Source organism: Barbus barbus, assembly GCF_936440315.1.
Source record: "Barbus barbus genome assembly, chromosome: 21".
NCBI lineage: Eukaryota > Metazoa > Chordata > Actinopteri > Cypriniformes > Cyprinidae > Barbus > Barbus barbus.
The window spans coordinates 20026024-20041685 of NC_136749.1; the positions used below are offsets into that span (position 1 = coordinate 20026024).

The 15662-nt window shown below is 38.1% G+C and overlaps 1 protein-coding gene across 3 annotated transcripts; it reads right to left on the reverse strand.

The window, feature by feature from the left end:
- Positions 1–1844: 1844 nt before the first annotated feature.
- LOC306886816 (F-box/LRR-repeat protein 4-like) lies at positions 1845–15444 on the reverse strand. Of its 3 annotated transcripts, XM_079444131.1 has the most exons (9): positions 15314–15444; positions 11733–12349; positions 9003–9339; positions 8143–8387; positions 8030–8048; positions 7835–7939; positions 5021–5092; positions 3735–4047; positions 1845–3142 (listed from the first exon to the last, which is right to left on the reverse strand). In XM_079444131.1, the coding sequence occupies exons 2-9, from the start codon at positions 12236–12238 to the stop codon at positions 2979–2981; spliced, it is 1761 nt and encodes a 586-aa protein (XP_079300257.1). In that variant the 5' UTR covers positions 12239–12349; positions 15314–15444; the 3' UTR covers positions 1845–2978. The 3 variants fall into 3 exon arrangements, with proteins under 3 accessions (XP_079300257.1, XP_079300255.1, XP_079300256.1); XM_079444129.1 differs by having other exon boundaries at positions 7835–8048; XM_079444130.1 differs by having other exon boundaries at positions 7835–8048; positions 11733–12416.
- Between the last annotated feature and the right edge of the window lie 218 nt (positions 15445–15662).

Consider the following 15662-nt stretch of genomic DNA (forward strand, 5'->3'; position numbering starts at 1 on the left):
AGAATCAAACCTGACATTTTATGTCGTCGTGTATAAAAAAAAATATGCGGATGAAGCTTTATATTTATTGACGTCTCGGTCAAGTTTTTAAACGAAATTTTTAAATGTGAAACAGAATGAACAAATACACGTTCAAATGGTTTAATATGTCAGCGCAATCTCAAAAGAAACTGAGAGCGTGAAATTTGTAAGCCACAACAAGTTTTCTTTATTTTCCCTGAAATAGAGAAATAAAAACAGGATATAGCTATACCCTGAGCACTGTCACTGAGATGTGTTGCTGAAGCTTTCATGCGTTTTTTTGCGTTTAACACAGCGCGCTGGTTTTTGTGGTAAAGGCAGAAAAAACAAGTACGGACAGTGTTTAGAATATCTAAACTAGTTCGATTTCAATTTCGTAGGTTTTGTAAAGAACCAGTTATAGATGAAGCACTATTATTTAGGGTGTCGCTTAGTTTGTGACATCAAAACGTGGGCCTCGATAGGCCTTCTTTTATGGCATTAATTTATTTCACGTGCTTTTTTGGTTTTTTTTTTTTTTTTTGCTATTGTTTGCAGTCAATCAGTTTGAAATAATTTAAATTTGAATATAGTTTTGACACCAATAAACCATAAAATATATTTTACTAATAATGTGAAACATTACGTTTTCTTCGTAATAGCTTATAGTCATGATTACTAATAGTGAGCTGAATTAATGTTTTGGAGTTGCTCTTATGTTTTTCGTGGTGCTTGTTTGGAAGGTTTGAAATAGGCAATCGTGCAAATCCCAGCTTTAACCATTCAGAGATAAATTACAACTAGACTAGTTTAAAAAGTTTGAGTGATGCAATTTTCTCCATATTTGGGAAAACAAAACGTTTTAAGACAAGAATTGACTGTATTAATACCGTGATTGTGTAAAACGATTATCCTTATCCTCTAGTGCCATCTAGTGAGGACTTATTCTAGGACACCCAAAGCAACATTGATTAAACGTAACAACAGCAGCACATGGCGATTTGTAGCTCAGCATTCCGGGGTTTTCTTCGGTGCTCTCTGACTTAAGCTGTGCAAATGAACATGGCAGCATATTTATGTTACACACACCATGGATCATAATGAATCACAGTTGCTCCTGGTTTCCCCCCAGAAACATACTTTAGCTGTAAATACGAAAAGCGTTTGATAAGTATATCTTTTAGTTTTCTTTCTGAACTGTTTTTCAGAGACAAAAATATATACAATACAATATACGCAAGGTTAAAACTAAGCGCAAAAGCAAACATCTTTTGTTTATGTCAGGAAAGGTATGTGAGGTGTTAACAAGACTCCTGAAAACTAGATTATGTTAACAAAAGTTCTATGAAACAGAGAAAAGGTCAAACGCATAGTGATGCTGAAACATTGTAGCAGGAGTGCAGTGCCACTTCTAAATGACAGGGTCCATAAGCAGAGGCAGACAGTGTTATTATGCTTTGTACTGTTACAGGGATGTAATGACAGTTTTCTGTGTGTACTCACTAGCAATATTTGTATAGAAATCAAGAAATCGTTTCATCTAATTAACTGCATCCCTCCAGGTCCTCAGGGCCCATTAGAGCTCCTCAGTCCATCATTAAAGTAGACATAAACAATTCATTACATCACTGTTAGTCCGATGAGACTGTCACTACCAGATGCAATATTAATACGCTGTTAAACTCTGAGGGATTAAGACCAGGGAAGTTTTTGACTTTCAATTTGACCAAATTATTGGATCTTACGGGTGGAGTGAATATATAGACCAACCACAGGCCAAACATAATGTGTGTGATTAGATCAATTCTTTTTATAATTTTCCAATCACAAAAGACAAACCCACAAAATATTAAGCCTCACTTTATTGAACCAGGACCTCGACTGTCACTCTCAGATCTGACATGATGCTAAAAGCCTTCTGCTTCCAAACAGCACAAATTTAATACAATATCCAAAATGACAAAACATTCACTGCACCTACTGTACATTTTAACATAAATACAATCTATGTAGCGTTAGGTTACTTCAAATTAACCGTAGAGTTTGTTTATAGGGTGTACTTATTATACTGCTAGTAAAGCACAGGTAAGTCAAATTGAAAACCTTTTTTTTTTTTTTTAACATGGCACTTAAAAACTTTTTCCAAAAGCACTAAACAATTTATGCTTAATCCTTGATTTGACTTGAATAAATGTACACATTTAAAGAAAATACAGTACATTGCCATTTTTCAAAATGAAAATGTATTAAGAAAAAAGAAAAACCCTTTGGTTTAGGGTGATTTTGGCAAATCACAATTTAGCATAGCACAATATAGACGACCAGCAAACTAACAAAGCACTTCTCTCTTTAAAACTAAGGCACAAGGATATGTCATCTACCGGTTAGCATGCGCTTGTGTAAAAGGAAACGTCAAGTTTTGCAATAGAGGAGAAAAGCTTATATTTTGGTATTTGCCCTATTGTGTACATACATGTGCATAACAGGATTGACAGGAGATATGGGCAAAGTTTCACACAAACAAGGTATTGCCACAAAAGATTTCTGTGCCCACAATTCAAGTCAATGTGGCCCTGAATTTATAATCAATCAATAAATAATCATAGTACACTATTTAACAATATTTAACATCGATTTGACAACATTTAACAAAGCAAATTAAACAGTGGTGCTGAAACACTCAAATAAGTACGTTTAAAACAAAACCATTCAGCTGTAGTGCAGCATACTACAAACGTCTCTCTCTGAAGACAAAAATAAAACCCTGAGATTAAGATCAAAAACTGAGGTCTGATGAAACGTGTAAGATTCAATACATAGTGAGACCAGCGAGTGAAAAATCTATAACATCTTCGAACCGGCAGTTCACGGCTCAGTGCAGTTCAAGGCAGCAAGTTCACAGCACCATGCACCACCCTTCTCCCCGGGGTCTTAAAGACCATCCCGTAAAACTGCTCCTGCTCAGGACCCACCGACTTTTACTGAGTGAAACTCTTCTTGATGGACACGTTCGGGAAAAGGCCACTGAGCTCCTGGACGAAGCGAGAGTCGACCTGCGAGCAGAAGGACACGTCCAACAGCTTTAGCTGAGGACAAGACTGCATTAACTTCCGCAGAGAGGCAGAGCTCACCATCCGTGTGCCTGAAAAACAACAACGAAAACAGTTATAGGGATAGTTCACCTAAAAACGAAAAAATAAATTACTTTTTCTGCAAAGATACATTACATTGATAAAAAAGTGAAAGTTTAATGTTACAAATATTTTTATTTCAAACAAATGCTGAAATAGAAATGTTTCTTGAGCACCAAATCAGCATATTAGAATGATTTCTGAAGAATCATGTGACACTGAAGACTGGAGTAATGGCTGCTGAAAATTCAGCTGTCATCACAGGAATAAATGACATTAAAATATATTAAAATAGAAAACATTCATTTAAAATTTTAATATTTCCCAATTTTTCCGTTTTTACAGTATTTTTGATCAAATAAAATGTAGCCTTGGTGAGTATAAGAGAATTAAAATAACAAAAAAAAAAAAAAAAAAATTAACCCCAAAAACTTTTAAACGATCATGTATATTCAAGATTATTGTTTTTGTTTTTAGCTTTCCTTCTGCAGGCAAAACCACTAAAATATTTTTTCCAAAAAAAAAAAATCTTTCACAGAAGAAACAAATGCAGGTTTGAATCCTTAAATCTTAGCGCATTTTAAATAAAAACACTCATCTCACCCAGTATATCAAGGTGCTCCAGAGCGCTGCAGTTAGCGGCCAGCTCCTCCAGGTCAGAGTCACACACGGTGCGGTTGGCGGTGAGGAAGAGCTTGCGTAGGTGGGGCAAACTGCGGGCCAAGTGCTGGAAGCAGCCAGAGCTGCTCTGAAGCGTGGAGCACCAACCCAGGTCTAGCTCTTGGAGGAGCCTGCAGCCCGAAACCAGCTCTGCCAGACCGCGCTCACTTAGGTTCCTGCAGCGCCACAGGTCGAGGGAGCGTAGAGAGCGGCAGCGTGCGCTCAGCATGCTCGCCACCACATCATAGTCCTCAATCTGTGATCAAATCACCATGTAGCTACAGTGAAGCACTCATTGATAACTGACTATCTCTAAGCTATTCTATGAGCGTATGAAGACAAACAACCAGACCAGCCAATGTTCCTATAGCTGAAAATGAACACACTGATTTGCAGTTTTTGCTCACACCAAATACAAAAAGTAGGGCCAATTCTAATTAATTAGGCCACTTTGGAATTGAAAAATAAAAAAAAAATAAAAAAAAATGGAATGCAAAATGGTTCTTCTAGGGCATGTTGCGAAAACCCTCTTTTGGAACCTTTATTTTTCTGAGTGTATAACATCATAAAATTGCACACTGATGCAACAAATCTTGTGTATCATGGGCAATAATATCCCAATAAACATAAGCATGGATGCCTACTTACTATACCATTCAAGTTCCTTTTAATATACTATTTTCCATGTATTATTATTATTATTATTATTTGAGATACACTAAAGCTAATCTTGCATACTGTATAATATTTAGTATGTTACAATAGCATTTTAGTGCCATATTAAAATTAAACAAACATTTGAAATATTTCAAAAACAATGACTTTTGCCTCAAACTCCTAATTTGCTGCTTTAGTTAGTAAGGTAGTTGTTGAGTTTAGGTATTGGGTAGTATTAGGGATATAGAATATGGTCATGCACAATATGTGCTTTATACATACTAATAAACAGCCAATATGTTAATAATAGACATGGTAATAAACAACTATAGTTAATAGTGAGATTTGGTCCCTATATTAAAGTGTTACCATTAATATTTTGAAAATTCAGTCAAATGACAAGAGCAAAGTTAAACATGGTCGCATGGACTTTATTCTCAAAATGCTAAACCATTACTTTCAAAAGCCTTTTTTATGTTGACCATTGTTTTTAATAAAAACCATTGTAATCTGCAAACTGGGATTTAGCCACAAACCAACTACATATCAGTTCAACTGACCAGGGGACTCACCATGACACAGCTTCCCAGGTTAAGGTGCTTGAGCTCTGGGCAGAATGTGAGGATGCTCAATATGGCTGATTGCTGCATGTGAAAAGAAATAAAATGGAGAAAACAGTAATGATTAACACATAACACTAATGAGAGAATAACATAACATTCTATTCAGATGCCAGTGGAGTCAAAATGAGAAGAACAAACACACATTTGATATCACAAATCAAAGATGACAACATATTTAACTCCGTTATTCAATATTCTTCTAAATAGATGTGTCAAAATAAAACTATTATATGACCTCACGGTTTGGCACACATGGCTGACACTCACATTGGAGATAGAGTGATATGATGTTTCTCAGAAAAAAATGGGTTTGTTTTGATTTAAAAAGCTGAAGTGTCATGAGAGCACCACTACTAAGAGAATACAACCATTGTTTTCATTATTGTGTTGGTTTTAAAAATAGTCACGTGAAATGAAACACCCATTTGAAGATTGACGGTTCTCTTTGAGTTCATTTTGTGTATATTTCCATTGTTATTTACACCATTAGGTTCCCTAGAAGACATTTCATTTACAGTGATGATGACAGAGAGGTGGGTTTGCTACAGACAGAGTCTGCTGCCTGAGTGTTCGTGTGTATGTTTACGTGCAGTCGCCATCACTACAGAAAAGGTACAGAAACATTATACCTGTTGGAAGAGCACCAATACGACTACAAATGCTGATTCACAGTTAACCACACACGGAGGGACAGGACGACCCAAGATAAGTGGCAATCTTGGGCCTGTATGCCAGTATGCCAGATTTACACGGCCTGATGTTAAGCAATTAGAAGGACAGGTAACTATAACAGCTTAAAATAGACTGGCATAAGCATGTTTTCTTCAACTCCCAAGATAACTTGCTTTTTTAATGATGTAGTATAATCAATAAACAAAGGTGATGCACGATAAAGCATGCAACTTTTGGGGGAACACAAAATTTCATGGATCAGTAATTAGCAATTTCAGCTTTGATGTTAAAAATCTTCATTATTACCACCCAAATCTTTTGCTTTAATCATGGATACAGTCAAAAAGATGTGATGCAGGAAATACAGTGAACATGACACAATCCAGATGTTACACGTAATACAAGTAATGAAGTATACAATGAGGTACAAAAACAATGTTCATCTAATCTGTATGGAACTGAGAAGGGTTTCCGTTTGCTTGTGTGTTGTACTGCTGCAGGAACATAAATGGTTGTGATTGGCTGTTCCTGACAATGGCCCCTCCCACAATTGATAAAAAGCAAATAATCTAGGTTGACTAGCTTTTAGCCAGTAAAATTTGCTAACAAGACTATTAAACTTACCCTCATGCTGTTCCAGACCCGTATGACCTTATATTCATCTTCGGAACACAAATAAAGATCTTTTTAATGAAATCAGAGAGCTTTCTGAACCTGCATAGACAGCAACGGAACTGACACATTCAAGGCCCAGAAAGGTAGTAAGAATATAGTTAAAATAGTCCATACGACATCAGTGGTTCAACTGTAATTTTATGAAGCTACGAGAATACTTTTTTATCTGCAAAGAAAAAAATAAATGACTTTATTCAATAATTTCTTGTCTTCCGTGTCTGAATTCGATGCACGTTTACGACAGTACCACAATGCATGGGTGCATTCCTTTTTTTTGTTTTTGCAAACAAGGCACAGCGTATCCAGGGTCTATGTCAGAACGGCGGCTCCTGCATCAGCAGCACCACATGCATATATTCTATGTGAATGTGCATCGAAGACTGATACCAAAGAGAAGAAATTGTTGAATAAAATTATTATTTGTGATTTCTTTGCAGACAAAAAGTATTCTAGTAGCTTCATAAAATTACGGTTGAACAATTGATGTCACATGGACTATTTTAATGATGTCCTTACCACCTTTCTCGGGTTTGAACATGTCAGTTGCATTGCTGTCTATGCAGGGTCAGAAAGCTCCCGGATTTCGTAAAAAATATCTTGTGTTCTGAAGATGAACGAAGGTCTTATGGATAATTAATATAATTAAATGACAGAATTTTCATTTTTCGGTGAACTATCCCTTTAATGTAAATTTAAAAATATTTTTAAACAGTGTGGCAAAAATGGGGTAAAAGATTAACAGTCTTGTTAGCAAATTTTACCAGCTAAAATATAGTCAGCCAAGATGATTTGCTGACTTGCCTTTCTACTATTGCTTTCTGTCAAGCTGCTTATTGACTTATGTCAGGGTAGTACCATATTTCATTTTTGATGGGAATGAAAACGAGGCTGTGAGGGAAAGATGTACGGTGTGTTCAATGGACTGTTCGATTGTTTGACAACATTCAGGTTGTTTAGTTGATCAAATGTCTTTCTGAAAAAACTTTAAGTAGACAAAAACTCACAACTAGTTGTGAGTTGTGAAAATTAAATGATCTAGGAGCTTTGCATGCGAAAGACTGTAACTCTACTCCTCACGGCCTCATTTTCATATGTGCTAAATTCAATATGCCATCAAACCTGACTAAGGTCTATTGCTGAATTGCTGAAAAGAAACTTGTTTCATAATTGATTCACTTTATACACTTACTAAAATGAAATAAATGAACACTGAACTGATTTGAGCTCATTAATATACTGCTTTATAGCAGAATTTGAATTTGTTTAATTTGAAAAATTAAAAATGGAAAATTTGCAAATTCAAATCAAATTAAATTACAAATTAAAAATACATAAAATTCATAGCTTCATATAATTAAGTGCACCCCAGATGGTTTTACTTGAGAAAATCAGGCATTTTCTCAGTCTTGCTCTCACCTCAACTTTGGTGCGGTACAGCACGAGCCTGCGTAGGTTAGTGAGTTTGGCGATGTGATTGAAGGCCTGAGGTTGCAGACGGTCACAGGAAGCCAAATTGAGCTCCTGGAGGCACGGACACGTCTGGGTGATCACTTCTAAACACGCTTCAGTCAGGAAATGACAGCACGACAGCTCCAAACACACCAGACTCACCCCACAGGCCTTCATAAAGCTTGAGGAAAAAAGACAGAGATGAAGCGACTATTCCCATACATTTGGTAGATCAAATATTTTAAATATCTGGATCATAGACTCATTGCCATTACCTGCAGAACCCAGCGGCCGTCACGGCTCCACGGTTGCCTGTCCAGGACATGTTTAGTCTCTGCAGGAGGGTGCAGCGGCTCTGCAGGTGGCTCAGAGAGGCGTCTGTGAGCCGGGCCCAGTACGGCTGCAGGCTGAGCTGAATGTACTGCAACGGGTCACAGCAGTGTTTGTGAAAAAGCTTGCAGCTCTGAGCCAATCGGCACAGGTCTGGAACCGGCAGGTGACTCACGATCAGCTGGATTAGCTACAGTGACAAACAAACAGTGACTTTCAGACCCAACCACAGCATGCTAAATGTTCTTCTTGTGCATCAAAATAGTTTCTTGCAAAGACAGAGATACTAAGATTACTCTCAAGATGCTTTGTGGAGGAACTGATCATGTTTTTGCTATGTGCAATGTTGGAAAAGTGAACAATAGAATGAGTGTGATGCTGGATATCAGTTAGCAGATAATGGCCAGATTATGTTTCGTTTTTGCTTTAACGAGACTGTGAGGTTGGCAGAGGTTTGGACAGGAGATCGGAGCTGTGTGGAGGTAATAAGGGATTACAAATGGGAAAGGTATTTTTAAATTACAATAAAATGGTCTCTAATTATCTGAAAATGACCTATTGCAACCACACATGTCAGGGCTTGAGGAACTAGACCACATCTCAACTATTTATTTTAAATATGTGTCTGGTACGCAGAAGATTTCAACACTCTGTGGTCCAACATGTGTTGTTATCCACAGTTCTTGAAAACAAAATCATTGTTACTTGGCATACGTACTATTTATTAAACACGCTGATGGCACAAACTACATGTTCCTAAACATTCCAAAACTCACAGGCATCAATGAGAGTTTCCAATGCTAACCTCATAAGGGAGCCTATCAAAGTAGCCGTTCCCCAAGTTGTGCCTATTTTCTCCACCCGACCTGCAGCAGAGGCCTCCTGCTTCACTGATCTCCTCTTCACTGTCACTCAGATCATTGATGTCGATGACAGGGATCTTATAGAGGGCCAGAATGGGTCTTTCCCGAACGCCTCGCAGGATCACAGCATCCAGCTCTGTGTAGTATTCCATAAGAGAGCTGTTCACTTCCAGACGCAGCAGGTTGGTGGCAAAATTGATCTGCTTGATGCTGGGGGAGAACTGGCTAGCTTGAGGGTTCAGAGCTTTGTTGGGCTTGCCGGCCCACAGAACCTCCCACCTGCAAAAAAAATTACATGACAAAACTCAAAACACTAACAATGTCATCCAACTCGGAAGAATCTGCGATATTGTTATTCAATTGCGATTCTTTACTAAATATTGCAATACATCTTGAAATCAGAAATTTGGTCTCAGTTTAGAGCAGTTCATGATAACAAACAAAAATGTATGTAACTGGCCATGACTATGAATTTGGTTTAAACTGTTCAGTAAAATTATTTAAAAGAGAGTACATTTAATTTATTTTATATATAGGTATATATACACACACACACACACACACATACACTGAACAAAATAAAAATTATACACAAAAGGCCTATTTCGCTCAAATATTGTTCACAAATCTGTCTAAATCCGTGTTAGTGAGCACTTCTCCTTTGCCAAGATAATCCATCCACCTCACAGGTGTGGCATATCAAGATGCTGATTAGACAGCATGATTATTGCACAGGTGTGCCTTAGGCTGGCCACAATAAAAGGTCACTCTATAATCGGCCTTTTATCACACAGCACAACGCCACAGATGTCGCAAGTTTTGAGGGAGCGTGCAATTGGCATGCTGACTGCAGGAATGTCCACCAGAGCTGTTGCCCGTGAATTGAATGTTCATTTCTCTACCATAAGCCATCTCCATAGGCGTTTCAGAGAATTTGGCAGTACATCCAACCGGCCTCACAGCCGCAGACCACGTGTAACCACACCAGCCCAGGACCTCCACATCCAGCATCTTCACCTCCAAGATCGTCTGAGACCAGCAACCCGGACAGCTGCTGCAACAATCGGTTTGCATAACCAAAGAATTTCTGCACAAACTGTCAGAAACAGTCTCAGGGAAGCTCATCTGCATGCTCATCGTCCTCATCGGGGTCTCGACCTGACTGCAGTTCATAGTCGTAACCAACTTGAGTTTGCAAATGCTCACATTCGATGGTGTCTAGCACTTTGGAGAGGTGTTCTCTTCACGGATGAATCCCGGTTTTCACTGTACAGGGCAGATGGCAGTCAGCGTGTATGGCGTCGTGTGGGTGAGTGGTTTGCTGATGTCAACGTTGTGGATCGAGTGGCCCATGGTGGCGGTGGGGTTATGGTATGGACAGGCATATGTTATGGACAACGAACACAGGTGCATTTTATTGATGGCATTTTGAATGCACAGAGATACCGTGACAAGATCCTGAGGCCCATTGTTGTGCCATTCATCCACGACCATCACCTCATGTTGCAGCATGATAAAGCACGGTCCCATGTTGCAAGGATCTGTACACAATTCTTGGAAGGTGAAAACATCCCAGTTCTTGCATGGCCAGCATACTCACCGGACAAGTCACACATTAAGCATGTTTGGGATGCTCTGGATCGGCGTATACAACAGCGTGTTCCAGTTCCTGCCAATTTCCAGCAACTTCGCACAGCCATTGAAGAGGAGTGGACAACCTGATTAACTCTATGCAAAGGAGATGTGTTGCACTGCATGAGGAAAATGGTGGTCATACCAGATACTGACTGGTTTTCGGATTTAGACAGATTTGTGAACAATATTTGAGAGAAATAGGCCTTGTGTGTACATAGAAAAAATCTTAGATCTTTGAGTTCAGCTCATGAAAAATGGGGGCAAAAACAAAAGTGTTGCGTTTATAATTTTGTTCCGTGTATATATGTGTGTGTGTGTGTGTGTGTGTGTATATATATACATACACACACACACACACACACACACACACACACACACACGTATAGTAGTGCTGTCAAACAATTAATCGCATCCAAATAAAAGTTTTTGTTTACATAATGTGTGTGTAGTGTGTGCAGTGTGTCTATTTATTATGTATATATATAAATACTAAACACACACACATGCATGTATATATTTAAGAAAAATATGTCACGTTTATATATTAAATATGTTTATATATGATATAATTTCTATGAATATAAATATATACACGTAAATACAAGTAAATATTTTCAAAATATATGCTGTGTGTGTGTACACACATTATTTAAACAAAAACTTATATTCTGGATGCGATTAATTGCAATTAATCATTTCACAGCACTAAATGTATTTATAATAATATATATAATAACATTATTAATATATAATAATATATATAACATTAACATTGAATGAGTGAAATATATCTGGACAAGCTTTATTGGAGTGGGACTGTTCATTTAGAATAATGTACATTTTTAGGCTATTAATTACTAATAAATGGACTAAATAGCCTAATAATAAAAAATAAAGATATAAAAGATGAATTCTTCAGCTTAAAGTAACTGGCAGGGCAACCTGGAGCTAAATTCCATGGCTCACATTTTGTGGGATCAGAACCTACAATCTTTTGATTACAAATCCAGAACATTCGCTCACACCTAACATTTTACCTCACATCAGCTGGAGGGTTTTGGGAGAAAGGGTTGAGCGAGCATGCTAAGATCTTGACAATGGCCCCGGGGTGGTAGGTCTCCAGCACCTCCACAGCTGTGGGATAGACGGGTTCCTCGAAGGCCAGTTCCAGGTAGTCCTGGCTGTGGAAACTGTGCGGCGTACGACGGAAACGTGGAGTAGAGCTGCTGCACTGCTCCCACCAGCTTCCGTAAGTGCGGAACACAGCTGTCTGGGTGAAGTCTCCTGAGCTGGGATAGACATTAGGCACTCCCGCCAGGTTCCACATGGTATAGGACATACTGTTCTCGCTGCCGTAGTGAGAACTGAAGTCCAGGACCTCTTTGCCATACTGCTCGACCTCAACGGTGACAGGCAGTGCCGAACGCTGGCCCAGTTCCACCGCCCGCCGGCTACCCAATGCCTCGCTCCGTGTCCCGCTCCTGGAGCGCCGCCGTAGACAGATATAGTAAAACATGCTCAGAAGGGTTAGCATAGGAAACATGGAGCAGCAGGACTGGGTTTGAGTCAGGAAGCACAGCCCTTTTCTCTTCCCTGCGCTGTAGCGCGATAGGCTTTACACAGTACAGACTATAGGCCAAGCTGCATGCATGACCTGTGGGTTATAGAGAGACACACAAACACACACACAAACAAAATCACACAAAAAAGTTGTGAGAACCCTGAAATATAAAAGAAGATCAGTAATGTTTTTGGCTTCATTCATGAAACAAGTTAAATTCATTTGTGTATATTATTCATAAAAGCACTCAAGACAAGTATGAATTTATGAACAATATACACATCTTCTATGTTTTAAATACTAAAAAAAAAGTTGGATTAAATACAAGTAAACACTTAAAAACAAATACAGATAAATGTATTGACAGGAAGGTTATTATTTTTTAACTAAAACTACTAAAACACGGTTTTTATGTTGATTAAAACAAAACAGAAATTAAATTTAATATATACAGTGCCTTGTGAAAGTATTCATACCCTTTCATTTTTTTCCATGTTCTATTATGTTACTGCCTTATGTTAAGCTGCTTAAAATTAGTTTTTTTTCCACATCAATCTACACTCCATACACCACATTGACAAAGCAAAAATAGAATTGTCACAACTTCGTAAATTAATAAAAAAAACTGAAATAAGTACATTGCATAAGTATTCATACCTTTAACTAAATATTTAACTGAAGCACCTTCACAGCCTCAAGCCTTTTTTGTTTGATGAGACAAGCTTTGCTCATCAGCATTTGGCAATTATCTGCTATTCTTCTCCTCACCTCTCATGCACTGTCATGTTGGATGGGGCAGATGCACATTTTCAGGTTTCTCCAGAAATATTTGATTGGGTTCAAGCTCAGGCTCTGGCTGGACTACTCAAGGACATTCACAGAGTTGTCTATAAGCCACTCTTGCTGTGTGTTTAGGTCCATTGTCTTATCGCAAGCTAAACATTTTGCCCAGTCTAAGGTTCGGAATGCTCTGGACAAGGTTTTCATTAAGTCTATCTCTATATTTTGGTGCACTGAGCTTTTCTTCTACTCTGATGAGTCCCTCAGTCCATGCCACTGAAAAACAGCCCCACAGCATGAGGCTGCTACCAGCACACTTTACTTTTGGGATGCTACTCTGCATGTGATGAGCACTGCCTGCTTTCCTTCAAACATGATGCTTGGAATTGAGGTTCATCAGACCAGATAATATTATTTCTCACAGTCTGAGGGTCCTTTAAGTGCTTTTTTGCAAATTCTAAGTGTGTTTTCATGTGTGTATACTGAAGAGAGGATTGAGTCTTGCCACACTGCCATAAAGCCCAGATCGGTGGAGCATTGCAGTGATGTTTGTCCTTCTGTAGATTTCTCCTATCTCCATATATGATCATGGAGGTCAACTAGTGTGACCATCAGGTTCTTCGTTACCACTCTAACCAAAGCCCCTCTCCATCAATTGCTCAGTTTGGCCAGCTCTAAGAAGAATCCTGGTTGTTTCAAACTTCTTCCATTAAGGGTAACAGAGACTACATGCTTCTGTGACCCTTCAATGAAGCAGAATTTTTTTCTGAACTCTTCCCCAGATGTGTGGCTTGACGCAAACTTGTTTCTGAGCTCTACAGACTGTTCTTTTGACCCCAGGGCTTGGTTTTTGCTCTGATATGCATTATCAGCTGTTAGACCTTTTATAATGACGTGTGTGCCTTTCCAAATAATACCCATTCAATTGAATTTGCCACAGGTTAACTTCACTCAAAGTCTAGTAACACCTACAAGTAAAATGAATGCTCCTGAACTAAATTCCAACTGTCCCAGATAAGGGTATGAAAGTTTTTTATTTTTAATAAATTTGCAAAGATGTTAAAAAACTTTTTTTTTTGCTTTACATTTATAGTGTATGGAGTGTAGATTGATGTGGGAAAAAGTAATCTCGTCGCTTCATAAAATTCAGATTGAACCACTGATGGCAGATGGACTATCCTGACGATACTTTTCATACTTTTCTGGTTTTCTGGGCCTTGACAGTGTTAATTATTTGGCAGTCAATGCGACAGTCACAAGCCTCCTGGTTTTCATCCAAAATATCTTAAATTGTTTTCTGAAGACGAACTAAGCTTTTACGGGTTTGGAACGACATGGGGTAAGTGATTAATGACTGGGTTTGCAACGGCATGGGGTAAGTGATTAATGACAAACTTTTCATTTTGGTGGAGCAACCCTTTAAGATTAAAGTAAAAACTAAAAATATAAAATAAAAGCGAATTCTAAATATTAAAATCTCTAATAGAACACTAACACCTGTACATCCATTTGTAAGTGTTTTCTGTACATTTTCTGTTGTTTGGCTTGTTTTCACAAAATGAGTTTGTAAAAATTATTTTCTTATGGTTTACTTCGCTTGTAGCCACAAATATTCATTATATCCAAATGAACAGGCAAGCTGCATGTTCTATTGTGTAAAATATATATCATAAACTATTGCAAAACTTCCCTGAACAATCTGATTACTGGCATAAACAAAGTATAAACGCAAACTTCCTGTTGAGAGAGCTTCATATGAAATAAAGAGGGTTTTTTTCTAGTTAAGATGTATTTCTGTTACTTCCACAACATATTCTAGTGGTTTTAGATACTGACATCATGCTGATTACTGCCAAAATAGTGAAAAAAATTGTGAAAGCCATTCAATGACATGGCAAATTACCAAACACAGCAAGTTAAAGAAATAGTTAACCCAAAAACCTATATTTAAAACACACACGCACATTTTGTTTCAAACCAGACTTTCTTCTAACAAACACAAAAGGAGAAAATGACAGAATTTTCTGGTGTTTTCGGGTGAACTATTCCTTTAATGTTAGACTGAAAGCTGTTGCGGATGGCTGCTAGATCTATCACCACCGTATCGATTGGTTTTATCCATATGTGGCTTTCTATGTGATCTAAACGTTTCAAACGTAACAAGAAAAGAGGAACTGTTAGCAAGCCGAGCTATAGTTCATGAATCGCCTATAATATATAAGAACGCAGGCCGTCATGCCACACCGCCCTGACGGACTTAAAACAATGACAACTTACAGAGGATTCAATGGTGTGTTGGAGTGTTGTGCTGAGTGTGTTCTGTGTTCTCGATCCATCTCTCACTTCTACTGTCATTGCTCGCCCATTCTTCACTGTTCACGCGGAATATAAACATCCGCTTCACCTCTGCACAATGCATTGTGGGAAGTGGAGTTCTACCACACGTCATCCCGCATAATTGAATTAACGAAAGTCTTTCCAAAGCACAAAAAGAACAAGTCTTTCAATTCTTTAAGAACTCTTTCTGATCCGAATAATTAACCTGCTTTACCCTTTAAAGAACGACAGTTATGACCGAGAAATGATAGAATGTTTAGGCACGATTTTAACATGTACAGATCAAATA